A 20,150-nucleotide genomic window follows, 5' to 3' on the forward strand; every position below is an offset into this window, starting at 1 on the left:
TCTTTTCAGACTGTGGAGTGGTCCAAAACCACAGCTTAGTAACAAGTCACACCAGTTAGAAGTGAGAGAAACAAGTTCTTTGTCTTTAAGTCAGTTAATAAACTCACTGGCTTTGTCCAAGTCCAAATACATTGGAAACGTTGCATGTATTTAGTCAGTCTGTAAGTGAGAATGATAGAAATTTTATGAAAGAATTGATACGTGGGCCTTAAGAAGGATTTGGAGTGTTCTCAAAAAACTGTTTAGTATCCCTGAGGTGTGTTTCTTGTTGAAGTGTCCTTCTGACTTACGTGGGACATTATGGAAAGAGAGCACCTTTTTCAGCAAGAAATCAGCTTACAATCTGCAATTTGTATTGTGTGCTGACCGAAGTTAAAAACAAAACTTACTAGCAATGCATAGCTGGGTCATTTATGATTGCAAAGAGCATTCTTCCAGTGCATTAGTAAAATTCACTAATTGTATATGGTTATCTTCATTGGGTTAATGAGATAGCCTGAATTATGATATACAGAATCTAGGCTTTGACTGTTCTTGGTGAGTGTGAAGTGTACAAAATGAAGTACACCTCTCCAAACACAGGGTAAATCTGTAAGCTGCTGACTTTGTAATTGAAATTTATCCAAAAGTTTCATCTGGAATCAGGCAGCAACATGCAATAAATTCATTGTATAATTTTTATGAATGAGTTTTCATTTAAATTAATTTTTAAATTAAAAACAACCTCCCCTCTGATTGTGCCTGAATGACTTAATTGGTTAAATATCTCAACCATGATATGAGGAAAAACGTAACTGTAGCAAAAATAAAACGTTGCTTTTAGTATTTAACTGCAGAAATAAAACGTTGCTTTTAGTATTTAACTGCAGATACTCCGTTAAGCACTCCAGTAAGGATAGTGGCCTAATATTTTGAGTGAAGCTTTTTATCATCTTATTTTTATTTTTTTTCTAAAAACTATGGATTTATGATTGACATTTTCATTTAAGGATCCCGGTTTCTTGACTCCAGTCAGGAAGTTTGTGTTGGTACTATAAAGCTACTGCTACAAGACTTCAGTCTCAAGGGTGCCATTGAGATATGTAAATCTGCCTTTATGAATTAAATGACAGAGTTGTAGAAAGCATTGTAGAGGCAGGCAGTGAGTCCTGACTTGGTTTCACTGGGTTGTCTGCAGTGCATTATGCTTTTTTCTGACTTTTTTTTTTAAACTGGTGAACATACTTCCCTTGTTTAGGTTTATTATTAAAAAACTATTTCCTTAACTGGATTATCAAGTGGATTTGTCAGAACAAATAAGGTATTTTTAGAAATCTGAATTTCTTTATTAAAAAAAAAAAGTTGTAACCTTAGTTCAATATTCACTGAAATATGAGTGAATCCATTTGTCCGACACAGCTGTCAACTTCCTCCAGCTGAAATAATTACTGTATTTTTTAAGATATGTCCTCTAAAGTGGAAAGCAGACCTCATGCACATTTGAACCAAATAAAGTACAGTGAACTGAAGACACCCTCCCATCACTTGCTGTGCTCTGGAGTCTTTGGATTCCAGGCAGCAGTCTCAGCTGTCCCAGTTTAGGTTGTGCTCTATTAGGATTGGCTGTATCCACGTACTGCCTCCTCCTTTTTCTAAATTTCACTGGGGGAAGGCTCAAGGCAAAGATTAAATGTAGAAGCTGTCACCAGGCTTCCTCAGTGCAGCTGGCACCATGGATGGGCTTCAGAGCAGCTCCTGCTAGCTCTGTAAGCCTTCCATTCTGCCTCCTCGCTCACTCTGTTTCCTCTGAAAAGATTTTGAGTACAACAATTCAAGAAGAATTCCTCCTACCAGTTAACACAGCTTTATTACCAAGTCTTCTACCTCTTGATTGTTGGAAAAAAATCTATTAAAACTTACCATCAAAAAAATAGACCTTGAATGAAAAAGCCAAAGAATTCAAGTAACTTAAATATACTGAGCAAAACCTAGTTGCCTTGAACGCAAGCTCTTTGCTAAAGACAGGCACATTCAGAGGAAACAAAGTAAGACTAGAGATAACCTACCATGCCTGTTGGCAGAATTGAAAGTCCACCCTCTGCCTCTCTTCCTAGGGACAGCAACCACGAGTGCCAGGTGTGCAGGGTGACAGTGGTGGGCTTGTCAGCATATGCCAAGCACATCTCCAGCCAGCTGCACAAAGACAATGTTGATGCCCATGATAAAGCGGAAGAGAAAGAGGAGGCAGAAGAAGAATACCTTGACAAAGAACTCATTCAACTAATCAAGCAAAGGAAGGAACGGAACCGGTGAGTTTTCATTTTTTCTTTTAAGTGTAGTATTATAGGAGTGCATTTGGTATAGTTGTGATACGCTCCTAAGGACTAGGTGCTCATGAAATGTAAACTGCATGCAGGCAGTATACTTGTTATGAGAGCAGTCCAGGAGAACTGTGTGGAGATTATAATTTCAGTATGTAAACATGATTCTGCTAAATGTTCTATTGATCCACTATTTGTAGGAAGTACAACTATTCTCCATTATAGATTAAAAACAAACAAACAAACAAAAAAAACAGTTATGCTGTGCTCAAGTCCCTAATGTGGAATCTTGTGCTTTGAGAGGTCTAATGCTGTTATTTTAATATTTGATATGCATTTTAACTGAAGGATTCAATAAATGTGACAGTGCTGGTATTGTCGTCTGTGGCGTAGGAGCGTGGTTCTGTAGGAACCTGGCCTTTTCAAAACTGTTGCTGAACATGCTTCATTGTAAACCTTTAATTTGTCTATTTTTTAAGTGAATTGGATTGTTAGTGTTACATTGAAATCCCATAATCCTTGAATGAAATTTCTTCCATGTTTTACCTTCCTGCTTACTATCAGCTAAAGATAAATCTAGTAGCTGGCTGTGTAACAGAAAGCTGCAGAGAGTAACAAGTACTACTTTTTGTCTTGCATGTGACTCTCCAAGTGTGCATTGCTAGCGAGATGTTCCAACTGGGAATATATTGTTTCAATAGATTTACAGCATGACAATGGTATTAAGGAGCCACATGATTTTTGAAAGATCTTGCTTGCTTATGGCTGGAAATTTCAATTAGTGTCTCAAAATGCACAAAGCTAAGGAGATTGTTTAGTTTTGAAGCCATTCAGCCATACTAGGGTATCCTGGTTGCTGCATGGTGGTCATGTTTTCATATCAGTTGGTGTAGGTAGTAACAACATCATTTTTCTTAGTTCCGTGGTAAAAAGAGTAATGCTTGTCAGTACAGTGGTATTCTGAGGCAACTAAAATCTTATAAAATCTCTGTTGGATGCAGGTTTGGAAAAAAAAAGTACATGGCTAAATTTACTAATACAGCAAAATTGTTTCCATTAGATCATAATCTAGTTGAGCCAGCTCCTAGAACTAAAGGTATCACTGATGCATCATTTATTTGAATTATTGTCTTAAAGCTTGCTTTATCTCATGCAGTAGCCCATTTTTCATTAGACAGTAATTCTTTGTGTGTCTTTTAGCGAAACTGGAATATGTCGAAATCCTAGAAGTTGGTACAATATAAATTTTCAGTTTACTGATACCAGTAAATCTGTTCCCATTAGCAGACAGAGTGGTGTGAAAGCTTTCTGACTCGCTTAACAAGGGACTTAGAGTGCTATTTCTGTAATCAGCTTTTGAAACGCTTTTATTAAAAATTCCGCATTTTATAGAATAAATGCTTAGAATATTTAGAGTGCTGATCCTGGGAATAGCTGTCAGCATTAAGGTAGCATTTGTCTTTAAATGTACATGTGATAATTTACCACGTGTTCATGACAGACTGCCAAGTGTAAGTATTATCCAAAGGGCAGTAGATAGTGCTTCTGGGAGGCTCTTACAGATTTGTCATTGCATGCAGTGGACTGTTTGTCTGTTAGTTAAAACAAGACAAAATATTTTTTGTATCTGAGGCACAACTTCTGTGGATGCTCCAAATCTGTGTTTTTATTTAAGCTTAATAAACTGACACATGATCTCAATTGTTTTCTCTGATAAGTAGAGTAACTGCTTTTCTCAGCCTAGCTTTCCTCCTATTTTGCATCAATTCACACTAGTTATGCTATCTAGTACCAACAGAGTAGTCTTCAAGAAAAGGAAATCTGACTAATTTTTTTCTTCTTTCTATCAAGATTACTCAAATTGCAAAGATTATAGAATAGAAGGAAGCTTTCTTTTTGTCTGTTCTCTTAGTCCAATACCTAGTAAATAGAAAGGCCTGTTCTCTTCTGACTTAAACGGAAATAATGAAGAACTAGTCTATTGAACTGTCCCTGCATCAAATCACTTGCTCTTGTAAGAGCAATTTTGAAATACCAGGTTTAAATAAAGGTACAACACTAGTCTTGATAGTCAAACACTACAGAACCCTGAACAGTAAAGCAGCTAAATAAATGGTCTCCATTTCTTCTTATATAAAACATTCTCTTCCTACTGCAAGTTAAATGGAGGGGGCTTTTGTAGCATTGGATTTTAGTTGGGATAGCATCAGAATTTATCTATTTATTTATAGCATCAGTTTTTGTCTGAAATGTTTTGTAGGCAAGCTGAAGCATGCTGTGCAAACCAAGAATTAGAATGTGATGATAGGAGATCACAGAGAAGGCGAGAAGAAAGAGCTGCATACAAAGAAAGAGAAGCTTATGATCAGTCTTCGTGGCATCATCATAATGCATCACAAAGAGACTGGAAATGGGAAAAGGATGATTATATTAGTCCTAGACAAGGAAAATTTTCACACTCTCAGAGGAACCTTAATATAAACAGGCATCCGGGTGGCCCAAGGGGACGCTCTGGGTGGCACCAAAATGTTTCAGGAAGCCCTTCAAATCGGCATAACTATGGGAATTCTGGAAGTGTTTGGCATCCAAGTGGGCGAGGAGGAGCAACATTAAATTGGCATCACAGTGGCAGGGGGAGAAATTCTACTTGGCACTCAGAAGGAACGGGTAATTTTTCTAGCTGGAATTCCAAGAGTTATGGAGGAAACTGGAAGTCCAATCCTCATGGTGCAAATAGCTGGAATTTTGGAAGCTCTGGAGATGCATATTCATTAGAGCCAGTTAAATATAATAAGGAAAGATATACATGGCAGTGGAAGGAGAAGGACGTTATCGATGTTCTACCATACAGAGATCGAAGTAATAGGACTGACTCACTTGATTTTACTAGTGATAAACTTCCAAGTGAGGGGGCGTTGGATTTTGGTACTTCCAAGCAACCAGAAAACAAAATTTCAAGGAACAATGGAAAAAGTGGGAGTCCTTCCAGAGATAAAGTACATCGCTGGACTCCCTACCCATCCCAGAAAGCTGCAGAGCAGCAACCATGGTCTGAAGAGAATGTTTCTAAAACTCCAGATAAAATGGATTCTGTGTTTATACCTTTTACTGAAATATCAAGTAAGGGAAAAACTTGTGAAGCCAGCGTGAGCCTCCCAAAACTTAAAAAATGGGAAGCATCTTCCCATTCTAATGTAACCCCAGATTACCTTGATTCTTGCAAGGTAGTGAAGGACTGTGCTAGTGATGAAAAACCTGACAAAAATGATGGCAGAAGTAGTAGGATGCCATTGCTGAAATCTCCTCTTCTGAATATCACAGACATGAAGTTGTCTTCCCAAAAGCAAGACACAAATAATCTCTTAAAAAATGTCAGGCTGCTGTTATCCTCAACTACTAGTGAAGAGCAGAACCATTTGAATGCACTGAACTTGGAAACTAACAACTCCCCCTGTTACTCATCAAAGCTGCATGGTGCATGTGCTGTTAACTTACGAGGCAACAAAGACATGCTTAACAGTGATCTTGGAGAGCCTGTTAATAACTTGAGTGAAGCAGAACAAAAATCCAAAGATGTTCAATCCAACCACTCATTGCAAAATGCTCCCGTAAACTCTTGTAAGAGTACAAGTGATCAGAATATGGAAGAAGCTGAGAAAATATCACCAAATAACAAGTTCAGACTAGATTCACTAGAAGATGTGAGTGATGATGAATTAACAGGAAGTGAGAAATCAGAAACAAGAGCTGAAAAGCTGAGTCCTTCTGTTAGTTCTTGTTTACCCTGTGACACTGCAGAAGGTAAACCTGCTGAAAAGGAAGTTGATGAAAAGCCATCTGCTCTAAGTGTTGCTTCTGCTGATCTAAAAGATTCTGCATTGCAGATGGAATCCACAGTTTCTCCATCAAGCAATCGAGACCACTTGCATGTAGGTTTGAAAACCTCCTCCCAGGAAGGAGAAGGGGATGAAGAGCGTGTCAAGTCACGTGCTCACTTTGAAATGGAAGGTTTTGAAAATCCTTCAGATCACGATCTGCAGAAAGGAGGAAGCCAATCAGTAGGCCTCCTCCTTCCTGATTTAAGCAAACTTGGCCTCCCTGCCTCTCTGCAAAGAGATCTAACACGACATATTAGTCTGAAGAGCAAAGTGGGAGTACATCTTCCTGAGCCCAATCTGAATAACGCACGGCGCATTCGGAATGTGAGTGGCCATCGGAGAAGTGAGACGGAGAAGGAGTCAGGGCTTAAACCCACCCTCAGGCAAATTCTTAGTGCTTCCCGGCGAAATGTCAACTGGGATCAAGTCATCCAGCAGGTAACCAAGAAGAAACAGGAACTTGGCAAAGGTTTACCAAGGTTGGTAACTTTCAAGTCTAACCATGTGTGTGTTTAGGGGAGAGGGTTGTTTTACCCCAGGTCTTAAGAGAATGCCAGAATGAAGCATTCTAATACAGCTGTCTTTTGCGTGTGCAAATACTTCGCGTTTTTGTGATTGCCGCTGTGGAAGTCTATTCACAAATGAGTAACAGTAGTTTGCTGCTCAGAAAAGGTTCTGATCAGTTCATAATCAGTGCTTAATATCTGACTATGGACACTAGCAACACGTTTGCATTTCAAGTTCTAGTAAGCGAAAGAATGTAAAAACAGGATGAACAGATCTTCTGGATGCTATTCACATTTTTAGAGTCCCTAAAACCTAATGAAGGTTTTTCTTCTGACTTGGAGATCATGCTGTCAGTTCTTAGCAACAAAATCTGATTTTGTGATACACAAAAGCAATTCCATTGCCACGTGAGATAGTGGTGCAGAATACCAGTGTAATGAGTTGCTAGATCTCGTAAGACAATAATGTGCAACTGGGGGAGGGGGAGTCTTTTTTCAGCTTGTTTCTCGCATGTGTAATTATCTTTCTTTTTTTCTCGTTAAAGGTTTGGTATAGAAATGGTGCCTCTTGTTCAAAATGATCAAGAGGGTCTAGAACTCAGTGAGGAATCTGATCTGTCTACTTTGGAAGGATTCCAGTGGGAAGGGATTTCCTTAGCAGTGCCTGGGTCAGCCAGAAAACGTAGCTTTTCTGAAAGCAGTGTCATTGCAGACAGAAACCCTTCTGCTTATAGCTTCTTCAGTGAACAAGCCAAAACAAAAGAAAGCAAGGAAAGGCAAATAATTGCAGCCAGCCACTCACATCACATAACGTCTGCGTATGAGGCAAGAGCTGACATTGAGGCTGACTTGAAGCGGGAGACCTCTTCTCTTCCTTTGTCACCATTTATGTCTGAAAGAACTGAGACTTCTGGAAGGAGACACAGCCTACAGGCCACCTGTGAGGTCACAGGCCTCACAAAACAACAGCAGGAGACCCCTGATAAGAGAACACCTCTTCTTGAAAAGCAAAATGTACTGGAAATCTCAGAAGAAAATACTCTGACTTCAAATGATGTACTTCTTGCAGTGTCTAATAACATAGATGCAGCTACCGACAGTAGTTGCACATCTGGTACTGAGCAGAATGACAGCCAAGGAATTGGAAAGAAGCGAAGAGCAACAGGAGTAAGTGTACAATTTTTGTGCAACTTTGGTGTGCTAAAATATGTTATTTCCATGACAGTGGTTTTGACCACCTTGGAATGATCTCTGTAAGGAGGGCTTTTTCTTCATTTGATTCTTGTACATTGATAAGCTCAAAGTAATTGGCTTATTTGACTTAGTTTTTAAGAATCTTTTTCATTTCAGTCTTCTTTTTAGCGCAGGACTTCTGCTTAATCTTTTTAATTTGTAGGAACAGCAATTGCTCTCTAATTTTGATTTGGTAATTGGTACACTATGCTAGTAAACAAGATTTGTTAAAATATTTCAAAATTATGTACTTCAAATGAGGTAAAAAATGTTCAAGATGATAGCCCATTTGTCTCTAAGCCACAACTTTCTCCATCTGAATTTGTTTCATTGTCTCCAATCAAAATAATCAGACTGGTTTTGTTATATGCAGAAAGTAAGAATTTTAATTCCTCAGTGATTTCATTCTTTACACTATCAACTAAATCTGTGAAGTAGAAAATCAGAACCACGTGTGGTATTGAACATCGGATCATGTAGAAGGCTGCCTGCTTATTTAATATTTTGTCCTAGTTGAGATGAAAACATGGCACCCACTTTGTTGCCCTCCCTACTTCTAAGAGGAGAGGGAAGGACAAATTATATGAGAATGTGCAAAGTTGTATATTTTCTTCCCTGTGGGTACAAGTGATGCTTCTTGAGAATGTGATTGTTTGATTTCTTGATTTAGGCAAAACTGCCATTGCAACTTTTTTAATAAAGGTGTGTGGTGTTTTTATTTGTTTGTTGTGTAGGAGGGATCCTCTCCTGAAATCCCCAGTCTAGAAAGAAATAATAAAAGACGAAAAATCAAAGGTAAAAAAGGTGAGTGACTGTCATGCATATATTTGTCTAGGATAGAGGTTACAAATACCTAGTAGTATTCTGACTGGGCTAAAATGGCAGTTCCTTAATGTTACTTTGGTGCTTCTTGGCTCTTACTGAAGGTTATAGGGTGTACTCCTATTAGGGCTGCGAGACCTGTAAGATTAGAGCCAGAGCAACCAGGTACAGTGGAGTCCCTTCTCTCTCTATCCTGCTGTGGGAGTCCTGACTTCCAGAGGGCTACTGAAATTTAAAACAGTGGAAGAATCCACTGGTACATTCCTCTCTGAATGATGTTCTAATTTTTCCATTTTACAGTACAAGATGCAGAGGAACAGGGGTTGACATTTCTGGATTCTTCCCAATTTGTACCATTGCCTAACAAGTCTTCTGTATCTCTTATTACCTGTTTCTAGCTTGATCAAAATTATACTTGTTTAGAGGCATTCAGGATGAGCCCTGACTTAACGAAGTTGTCCTTAGTGTTGCCTTCTACTGTCATCATAACACATTCTTCTCTGAAGAGTCCCATATTAATGTCAGAGGTTGTTTCTAAGAGAAGACTTTGTGCTTCCTTCCTGCTTGCAGTTCATGTTCACAGCTGCACAGATGGGACCTGTGTTTTCCCCCGCTCAGGGGAAAGAGTCTTGCTGCCTCTCCTGACAGAAGTTCTGAAGGGAAAAGAGCACTCATCACTCCATTCTAGTTCAGTAGTTCAGCTTTCCTGTTCTCCTTCTGGATGTTCTTACCAGAAAACTTGTACAGGAGCCACTGAGTTACCTGGGCTGTGTTCAATTTTGAATATTCCTTCTCTGGATGTAATTGAAATGAATATGGAATGCCTCATTCCTTCCTTCCTTCTCCTCAACAAAGAAAGCAGCTCTAATCTTGGCATTAGACAGGTCTTTTTCAAAGAAATCTAACACGTCCGTATCACCACATAGCAAAGCTAATCATCTGTCTTTTAGGAAGAATATTTTCTTTGGGAGCTAAATCATTACATCATCGTCTGGGAGCTTTAGGACCAGAAGCTTAGTTTTCATAGCTAAGCTACAAACACAGCTTTCAAATGTTCCATTTCTCTCTCTTTATTTTTTTTTTAAATTTCTATTGAGTTGTTCAGAAAGCAGGGCAGTTAATATGGATCTTGTAGGAGCTAGTCTTTCCCTACATGAAAAAGTGTTTTTTATCAGCCTATATCTTCAGTGACTACTGTCTATTACAGAGACTACTACTCTAATAATGCATTTGACATAGAGCAAAGTAATGCAAAAGAGAGACTTTTCCAGCACCGTATTATTGTGTAAATCTACTAAAAGAAACTATAACCTGAATTAAGCTGAGCAGTGCACAAACTGAAACTTAATTGGCTTGAAGCATCTCTGTAGAGAAATCTTTGAAAAAGGAGGATCTTTTATTGAGTACAGAGCTTGGAGACTCTGTCTTGAGATTGCAAATACAAATCTCACTGCCCAAATGCTATCTTGGATAGTACGTGGTTTTAGCATTTGTTTCCTTTTGTCTTCATGTGTCTTTTCATGGCCTCTGAATTAACTGAATAACTTAATTCATGTTTAGATTAAGTTAGTCTTTGCCTTTTTGATTACATTAATGAAAATTGTGTACTTGTACTTTATATGTATATATACTTCAACAAAAAATCTTTGTGGAAGAGGGCGACTTCTTTTGTTCAACAAATTAAGTCAATGCTGGCAAAACTACAATTAAAAAAAAAAAGCTGCTAGGGTCAAAGCTGAGATCCCATAAAGAGAAATTCTTGACTTCACTCTTCTTCCATGTAATAAATACATGAATGTTCCTGTGTGTACTCTTCTTCAGCCTCTTCTGCAACTATTAATGCTTGACTTAATCTGTTTTCACATTCAGAGGTGATAGTATTTATTTAGCGATCGTGTGTAATTTATTTTAATGTATTGCCATATACAATTATTGCTAAATTATGTGTTGGGTTGTTGTGTTTTGTTTTTGTTTGTTTGTTTGTTTGTTTTTCAGAACGTTCTCAAGTAGACCAGTTGTTGGCTATTTCACTGAGAGAAGAAGAATTGAGCAAGTCCCTGAATAGTGTGGACAGCAGTCTCTTGCAGGCTAGGGCGGCCCTGCAGGCTGCATATGTTGAGGTTCAACGGTTCCTTGTATTAAAGCAACAGGTAACAGTAGGCTTTTGAGACTGTCTGACCTAGAAGTTAGCAGCCTGAGAAACTGCCTTAAGTAGAGTTGGTTTAAATCACTACTTTTTTTGCAGATAACAATGGAAATGAGCACACTGAGAAGCCAGAGAATCCAGATCTTGCAAGGGCTACAAGGTAGGACATACTAACAAACTACAGCAGTGGAATGCTAACTTGCATGTTCTTTGAACTTGGTGTCTAGTAAAAATTGCATTTATCTCAAGCTGACTCATTTAAAATGTGGAACAAAATAGAGGGCTTTCCATATAGAAGTCGTTATTGTTCAGGTATGATCTGTTGTCTCTGATAATGTTGTCTAGTGGCTGTCTTGCAATTTTTTCTCTTCCTTGTCTGTTTGCCAGAGAAAATGAGCTCTTGGAACTGCTGACTTTTATTGCAAGAATCTGTAAGTTATGTATGTGTTTTTGTTCTTTTTTTTTTTCCTCCCCTCTTTTGCCATTAGAAACATATGAACCTTCTGAATTGCCAGAGCAACTTTCCAGCAGTGTCTCAAGTGAGAGAAGAAATAGCAAATCTCAGGTGGCAGCTGATTTGATTCCTGGGGGCTCCTTCTTGCCCCTTTTGGACACGTTGTCTCCTGTACCTCCACTGGGAGCTTCTGTTCGTGTCAACACACCAACGCCATTCCAGTCATCTTCTAGCCTCACATTGACTACTCCTGCAGACTCCTCAGTACAAGTTAAACGAGAACCTGTGTCTCCAAAAGGCTCGGAAGAAAATATGAATTGTGTACTCCAGAACTCTCTATGTGCTTCACGAACAGAAGTTGTGGAGCAGAAGGAAGGTATGGTGGCTTATATTTGCTTTAAAAAATAGTGATAAGAAGATATGGGAAATGCTTTTTTTTTTTTCCCCAGAAGAATACAAGCTGGGTGTCAAACCTCTGCAGCCTGTTGTGCAGGAATGAACTCCCATTGGCTTGTGTAGTCCTTTTGCAACTTAATATTCTTAGAAGGTGGGACCATCCTTACAACACATCCAAATGGACTCCGCATTTTTTAATTGTTAAATACATGCAAATTGTAGATTTATACATTTACAGTCTAATAGCTTTATTTTAAAAATGAAACAAACATGAATTTTCATGTTATATCCTCTCAGAATAATTTAGTTAACGAAAAAGACTTAAAACCTCCCCCATAATTTTTCTCTTCTACTCTGCATCATTATAAAGAATATCGGTAGCTGAAAATCTACTTACAAAGGAAAAACGTGTGCTTGAAAGCCTTTTAAAAAATTATGACCAACTGCATTAAGAGTATTCTGTGTTCTTGTTAGGCCCTGCTGGTTAATTACAAAGAGTATATTTCCTCCCTCAATGCCAGCATTCTGAGGGACTACTAACTGCTTCCCGACGGGGCAATTGAGTAATTCACTTTTCTTGCACTGAATTAGTTTCCTTACTCACTTTTTTAACACCTACAGTACTCTGAGTGCTCAGAATCAATAATTTGGGGATTAGGAATTTCAGATTAAGTTGCCAATTGCTATTATTTTCTTGTTTGTTTTAAGTGACCAAGTGCCTTCCTTGCCCTTTCTTGTGGGAAATGAGTAATGAGTGATGTTAGAGATGTATTCAGATTACAAGGGTTTGTGCGCCTTTGCCCTGGTATAATTCAACACGGTAACTGTTTAGACCTCATCTGAGTATTCATTTCTTCTGTATAGATGGGTCAAGCACAAGCTATGTCATTGAGCAGCTGAAGAGTATTAGGCACGCATTGGTTAATACCAGTCTTCTACAGTAATGGTGACTGCTGGTAAGGGAGAACACAGTAAAGGGTGATAGCATTTTAACCCAACAATGTAGGATTCACCAATGGCTTTTTCTCAGAAATTCAAAAGCATTTAGTCAGCTAGTGACTTGAATGATTTGCCCCGTTCCTTTGATTCTGTGTATACAGGTAAACATTTTATTCTCAAGCTACATTTTTTTAAAGGCTGGATAGCTAATTTAAATAGCGGATTTGCACGTGTACATATCCTTCGAACACATAGGAGTATGTTTTTTACATGCACATTTAAGTATAAACAGAAAATTGCAGGGAAAGCAAACTTTGAATAAATATTTATTGCTGTGGAGATCGAATATAACACTGGTCTCTTTTCTTCAGAAGAGATCAGCCAGAAAACTTTGGTGCATCCAGTTATCTCTGCAACCATATCCCTGTCAGAGCTGACAGCTTGTTTCCAAAACACTAATCAAAACGTTCACAAGCCTGCTGGAGACAGGGGAAAAGCTGGACTTTCTGAAAATCCTTCTCATTCGCTGTCTGATTTCAGCAAGAGAGAAGCAAGTGATAAAGCGACTGAAAGCTTTTTACTGGATCAGTGTAGCACCTCGCTTCCAGATCGTTCAGTCCTTCTAGAAATGCCAGTGGATAAAACCCCCAAACTGTCAGCAGATGTGTCTGAACAACAGACAGCAAACACTCTAGTCCCCACAGAAAAAGGGAACAGGAGGAGAAGAAAGTTAAGGAAAAAGAAAACTCTGAGGGCAGCTCATGTGCCAGAGAACAGTGACACAGAACAGGATGTAAATGACTCTAAGCCCATCCGGAAAGTCAAGAGTGGAAAGGTTTCTAAAGGAGAAAAAGTCACTACGTCCACTCCCCCAAAGCAGGAGAATGGAGCTACTACTCAAGCAGCAAGAAACAAAGATGAGAACGATAGTGATGCTTCTCTGGAACTAGTGGAAATTGCAACGCCACAATGCGAGGTGGTTGACATTGGTTCATCAGAATCAGGAGATGAGAAACCAGACAGCCCATCAAAGAGGGAGTCACGCAGCAATGTGGACCAAGCAGTCCTAGAGGCATCTTGCTCAGGTTATGATGAAGTGAGCTCTACCAGTGAGATTGGCACAAATTATAGGGATGATGTGAAAAAAAGGTGAGATTAGTGCTCAAAAGCATTAAACAATATATATATATGTATTTTTCCTATTCAGGAAGTTTTACAACATCAGTAAATTTTAATTTAATTCAGAAATGAAATGAGAGAAAATGTGTCCCTCTGTATGTCATAAATTAAATTTGCTTCTTTGATCCACCAAACAAATGTGTATTGTTCTCTACCAATTTCTCTGATAATTGGAACATGGCCCTACTGCATGGAAACTATATTTTTGAGCTTACCTGTTTTAGGCTTTTTTCTGCATAGTGCAGAGTCCTGTGTTCTGGAGTATTACTCATACTATTGTCTTGTCTGAAAATGAGCAAAGTCTAATCCTTCCACTCTTAATTTCTGTGTTACAGTGTGGCTGAGACGCAGACTTCAATATCATCACTAAGAGAATCAAAGAACTCATCTGGTATATCTTTTAAGCTTTTCATCTTGTACTTTTTGTATGATATATTGCAAGAATTCCAGTTATGACTAGATCAAACTGCTTCTAGAGGAATTTAGCCCTGAAGGCAAAAACCTGCTCTAAAAAAAATGAAGTGTAAAGTGATGGATGCTCACTTACCCTGTCCCTTGTTGAATGCTTTGTGCCTTGAGTCCTCACCACCCCATTCCACACAAACACTTCTACACGGTCTCAATAGAGCTGTCAGACAAAAACTAATACAATCCTTTAGCTATTTGAAAGATCTTTCTGGACTTTATATCATACAAAGATCTTTCTGGTATTTTATATTACGTTCTGCCACTTACAGGCTCCAGCTGAGAACTGCAGTGAAATCTGACTATAAAGATGCTGAGCCCCCATAATAGTTCGGCTGTTTGGTAACACAAAAAACAGTACAGTATTTGCTTGAGTTCATTCAAGTAATCCAAGTACATGTGTCTCTATCCTACAGAAGTGTCGTCAGAGCCAGGTGAGGATGAAGAACCGACAGAGGGGAACTTTGAAGGACACCTGGCTGCAGTGAATGCTATTCAGATTTTTGGGAATTTATTGTACACCTGCTCAGCAGACAAAACTGTTTGTGCTTACAATCTTGTTGTAAGTAAGGTTGTGACATTGGTTTAAGAGTAATTCCAGTCACAAGGTTGCAACTCTGTTTTTGTAAAGCCTTATTATGTAATTAAGGAAGTAGCTCCTCTTTTGAGTACTTAAAGTTTTTACTCTTCAAACTTCTCTTCCTCTCCCCTTCCACTATTTCACCCTATGAGAGGGGTAAGAGGAGATCATTGCATATCGTAATGTTTTTGTTAGCTCTCCCACCCTTCTCTGTCAGTCACAGATCACAGAATGATTGAGGTTGGAAGGGACCTCTGGAGATCATCTAGTCCAAACCCCCCTGCGCAAGCAGTTTTCCCTAGAGCACATTACCCAGGATTGTGTTGAGATGGCTTCTGAATACCTCCAGGGAAGGAGACTCCACAACCTCTCAGCGCAGCCTGTCCTGAGAGATATTACAGACCTTTAGTTTGACAGACCTCATGCTTTGCTTTCTAGAGCAGGAAGTGTGTGGCTATCTTTGAAGGACATACTTCAAAAGTGAACTGCCTCCTGGTCACTCAGACAAATGGGAAGAATGCTGCACTCTACACTGGTTCAAGTGATCACACTATCAACTGTTACAATATCAAGGTACTCAAAGTCTGTGGTGATCAACATGTACTGCTTTTTTATGTAATGTTTCTTTGCAAATATAAATGAAACAAGCCTTTTAAACCCATGTGAGCTGGGCATGAACTTCACTTTATACCTTGTTAGAGTGGAGCAGAGTGAAAAACCAACCAACCAAAAAAAAAACACCAAACAAACAAAAAAACTAACCATTTAGTGTAATCTTTTGATCCTTTGTCTAGTTCATTATTGCAGTTTTCACCAGAATAACATGATGGGATCTCAAATATCGGGAACACTAATGTGCAGGACAGTTGTCTGACCGTGAATATTCAATTTGTCTTATCTGTGTTTCTAACTTCATTGCTTATGTAAGATGCAGCTCTCTGTAGATCAGCTATTGAGAGAACAGGTGGAAGAGCATTCTGGGGCTTTTTGAGGCTGGATTTCAAAGGAGAAACGATAGGAAAGCTTGTCCAACATGTAGATGCAAGGACTAGAATCATAGAATCATTAAATATCTGCTTCAGGGGGCAAACTGCCAGAGGTTTTGACTCTTAAGCTGATGATTCATAGTAGTTTCCTGTAGAGAAGCTCATGGGCATTTCTTGAACTCAAGCATGTAACAGGGTGTTTTTCATATATGGCCTAAACTTGTATATATGGCCTAGTCTAAACTTGTATATACATTTGAGGCTGTGATTAGAAGAAAGCTTTTAGGGCTATAACTGCTTGCTGAAGTAACATCAAGTCTCAAAGATGGGAGTGAGCTGCTTGAAAACCAGAATCAAACTGCCAGGTGACAGCAGACACTGAGATGTTTTTCTCCTGCTTTGCTAGTTCAAAAAATGTGGCTGGTGGGTGAAAATCATTATTCATTCCAGGCTGGTTTTCCCTGAATTGTTTAGAAAACTTTGAATAATTCTTTCTGTTTCCAGACCAAAGAATGCATGGAACAGTTTAAATTGGAAGATCGAGTCCTCTGTTTACACAGCAGATGGCGAATCCTTTATGCAGGCCTTGCTAATGGCAATGTAGTTACCTTCAGCATAAAGGTTAGTTTGTTCAAATATTGGCACCTAAAAGCCTTTTGTGATGCTGTTTCTCTTCACTTTGTGTTTCTTTGATTTCTTTCTCTTGAGTAGTAAGTGTATTTGTAAGTAAAGTATTTTGGTGTAAGTGGTCACTTTTGGCCCCACATTTTGGCCCTTGATTTTGTTAGTGCACAAAGTTGTTCCATCTCCCCTTCCTTCCAGTTTCCTTTCTCCTAACTGCTACGGTGTTGTCATATTTTTCCTGGTGATATTAAGGTTCCACCTAGTCTACCAGTTGTGTGTCATGAGAGTTTGCTGACAGAGATGATTATTTGTGAATCCTCTTGTGAATCCTTTCTTGCCTGTGAAAGTAGTGTGAGAGACTTTAATGTGTTGCTGGTTTTGCCTGCTCCATTTGCAGTTCCAGGGACTTGTTCACATGGGTTTCTAGCAAAGAAAGCTAAGTGAATTATTATTCTGATTATTCTTTTTATGGATCCTTGACTAATTCCTCAAATTTATTCTTTCTTTACTTTTCACGCCCATGTTTTATGGATCTACCAAGCTTTCTTTACTTGAGTATTAATGTCCTAGTGGAATATCTTAAATTGTCTTCAGATAGCCCTTATGTTAAATCTGTTGTGAGGGAAAAAGTCTTTCTTACTATAAAATCATTTGCTGATTAAGTACTGTGAAATATCATAGAGGCTTTGATTTCATTAATGAACTTTGAGAACAGATACATATGTGCGCCTGCATGCATTTTTCTCTCTAAGTACTATTTTCTGCTTGTTCTAGTTCTGAAGGAGGACTTACTCAACTTTTGCTCAATAATTAAGGTTGTTGTTTTTTAAATACAGAAAATCAAAGCCCAATATAAGGAGTTATTTCACTGATTTGTAAACTTAGTTGTTAAGATATAACTCTTACTGCTGTTGATATGCTGTGTTACTGATCTGAAATGAGATACTATACCGGGTACCACACAGAAAGGACTCAGCGATCTAGGGTCAGTGTTAGAGCAAAGTTTTAATTCTTAAATACTATTTTTTCCTCCCCTAACAGAACAACAAGCAAGTTGACACCTTTGAATGCCACGGCCCTAGAGCAGTGAGCTGCCTAGCCACAGCTCAGGAAGGAGCACGCAAGTTGTTGGTAGTGGGCTCCTACGACTGCACCATCAGTGTGCGAGATGCACGGAATGGGCTGCTTCTCAGAACTCTGGAAGGGCACAGCAAGACTATACTCTGCATGAAGGCAAGTGTCTCCAAAAACACATTTTTGACAAAGAATGCATAAAACTGTGTGTTCTTCTTTTACTTCTTCATCTAATAGTTAGCAGATCATGGTAGGGAATAGATTATTTCTGTATCTTAAATAATGAAAATTGAGAAATTTGGTAGGAAAATTCTGTCTTGCTGCCATATCTCGTGTTCCCAGCATAAATGCTGATATTTATGTGTAGGAAGCATGCTTATTTCATGTTGTTAGATGATTCAGGGAAACGGTTTAATGTGAGTTCCCCGAAATGGGAGAATGAAGGGAAAGTTGGGGGAAAGGTGAAGCTAGCTTTCACATAGCTTGATTGTACAAACCTCTCTGGAAATTGGGGAAGAAAAATGTAACTCTAGAAAAATATTCTTCATTTTTAATAGAAGAATCATTACTCATTCTATACATAAAGTGTGGTTATTTACAGGCTAGGCTTGAAACTTTTGACCTGCTGAGCATGGATGTATTTTAGGACACTGGTAAAAGGACTTGATTAGTGGTATAGCTTTCTGTCCTCACAGCATCACATATATCACATTTCAGATAATGTGACTTGTTTATAATTGTTTTAATTATATTGTTCTAAATGACATAAGCATGTCCACTTAATGATTTTTTTATTGTTTAGCCTGATTGATGTAACATGAAGTGTCTGAGATTACAAATTGGAATATACGCTTGTCTGGCTGCTTTGCTCTGACCACAGTCATCTACAGATGGGGGATGACTGTTTTGTAAATTGTGTTTATCTTCAAAATGGTGCAGTGGCACAGCCTTCTTTGCCCTGTGAGCTCTTTGCCCTAGTCCAGCTTGTGTCAGCATCCTGTGGTCCCTTCGTGATCCATGGTGGATCTATTAAGCTTCCTTTCTATACTAGTACTTGTCAGGAGCACTGTCTTGAGTTACCAAAGTGCACCACAGATGCAATATTTCCAGGAAGCATTGGGCTTTTTTGTGCGTGTGGGGAGCTGTATTTTGCATTCAGTTCACTTGGTCTCTGATCTTCTGCTTAGCTGTCCTTGAGAGTAGTCCATGGGTAGGATGACATAGCCTGGTGGGCTGCAAGTTAAGTGTCTAATGCCAGTTGTGAAGTCACCATTAGGCTAGCTTAGAACATTTTCTAGCTCTTACATAAAGAACTATGTGTACATTTTTTTTTCGTACTCAATTGATTTTTTTAGGCCTGCCAGATACAGGAAATATTACGGTGCAGCTTTAAAGTGAGCAGCGCCTGAATCCTTTGCTTGCCCATTTTCATGTCTGCTACAGAAATAAAAACTATTCTTTTTATTTTTTGAAAGGTTGTGAATGATCTAGTATTCAGTGGTTCCAGTGATCAGTCTGTCCATGCCCACAACATTCATGTAAGTCCAATATATCAAGTTGGAATGATTTCTGCTGTTAAGACAGTGAAAACGATCTATAAAGTCTACTGACTGTGCTATAAAGTCAGTATTTTCAAAAAGTTTGAATGACGGTGGAAAAAATACCTTTCAGAAAAGGTAGTCATATGATTTTGTTAATGTGACAAAGCACTATAGTAATTAGGGGGGGAAGTAAAGGGTAAAATACCTTGGGAAACATCCATTAAACTTGCTGATTCTTCTAATATGATATACAGCACCCTTTTATCTGGGGATCTTGGTTTTGCAAATATTACTACAAAGATGCTGATAATGTGGAAAGGGTTTTCATAGCTGCAATGAGTGAGACTAAAACTTACCACAGCTTTACTTAGTTTCCCCCCAAGATTGTTTATTTCTCTTTATTTAGCTGAATTTGCTCAATGATTTTTGTGGCTACATAAATACTTCTAGTACTAATAGCAGAGTGCCAGTTGCAGGATAGGTGGGAACATGTAGCTAATAATGGAAAGAGGGGAAGAAGTCTCTTCATAGTGGCATGCATTTCTATTGGACTGGAATGGCTTTTTGTTAACTTAAGCAAAGAAAAGGATAAATAGCATTTGATCATAATTTAGAAGTGCTTTCACAGGAAGTCTAATAAAGGGTGTTTCTGTACTCTGAGTGGTGAGCATTGAAGCTAGCTGCACTATCTATGTAAAACTAAAACTGTTCTGTTTAATTTTGCAATACATATCATCTCTGCATTTTCTTGGCACAGACTGGAGAACTGATACGGATCTATAAAGGCCATAACCACGCAGTAACGGTTGTGAACATTCTAGGGAAAGTGATGGTGACAGCATGTCTAGATAAATTTGTTCGTGTTTATGAACTACAGGTAAGAGGATAGATGGTTATTAATGAAATTTATCTAATGTGTTAATTAATGGTTTCAGGGTCAAATGCGGAGGTCATCTTTGTGCTTACAGTTCTCCAGCCCACTGATTTTTTTCCCGTCACTCAGAATTAATTTGGTTTTACCAGCCAA

The 20,150-nt window shown here is 38.6% G+C and overlaps 1 protein-coding gene across 3 annotated transcripts in view; it reads left to right on the plus strand.

Moving 5' to 3' along the window:
• ZNF106 (zinc finger protein 106) overlaps positions 1–20,150 on the plus strand; it is a 41,761-nt gene that overhangs the window by 13,616 nt on the left and 7,995 nt on the right. Inside the window, exons 4-18 of one of the 3 annotated variants that reach the window (XM_080594815.1) lie at positions 2,094–2,288; positions 4,561–6,657; positions 7,230–7,851; positions 8,652–8,721; positions 10,735–10,889; positions 10,985–11,045; positions 11,374–11,715; positions 13,046–13,823; positions 14,189–14,244; positions 14,735–14,880; positions 15,337–15,471; positions 16,389–16,505; positions 17,550–17,741; positions 19,058–19,120; positions 19,881–20,000. In XM_080594815.1, the coding sequence (XP_080450941.1) occupies positions 2,094–2,288; positions 4,561–6,657; positions 7,230–7,851; positions 8,652–8,721; positions 10,735–10,889; positions 10,985–11,045; positions 11,374–11,715; positions 13,046–13,823; positions 14,189–14,244; positions 14,735–14,880; positions 15,337–15,471; positions 16,389–16,505; positions 17,550–17,741; positions 19,058–19,120; positions 19,881–20,000 (5,149 nt within the window). Of the gene's footprint in view, positions 1–2,093; positions 2,289–4,537; positions 6,658–7,229; positions 7,852–8,651; positions 8,722–10,734; positions 10,890–10,984; positions 11,046–11,373; positions 11,716–13,045; positions 13,824–14,188; positions 14,245–14,734; positions 14,881–15,336; positions 15,472–16,388; positions 16,506–17,549; positions 17,742–19,057; positions 19,121–19,880; positions 20,001–20,150 lie in introns of those variants that run through there. The other 2 variants (XM_080594816.1, XM_080594817.1) reach the window with 2 other exon arrangements.

Source organism: Anser brachyrhynchus (genome assembly GCF_964034855.1).
Source record: "Anser brachyrhynchus genome assembly, chromosome: 5".
NCBI lineage: Eukaryota > Metazoa > Chordata > Aves > Anseriformes > Anatidae > Anser > Anser brachyrhynchus.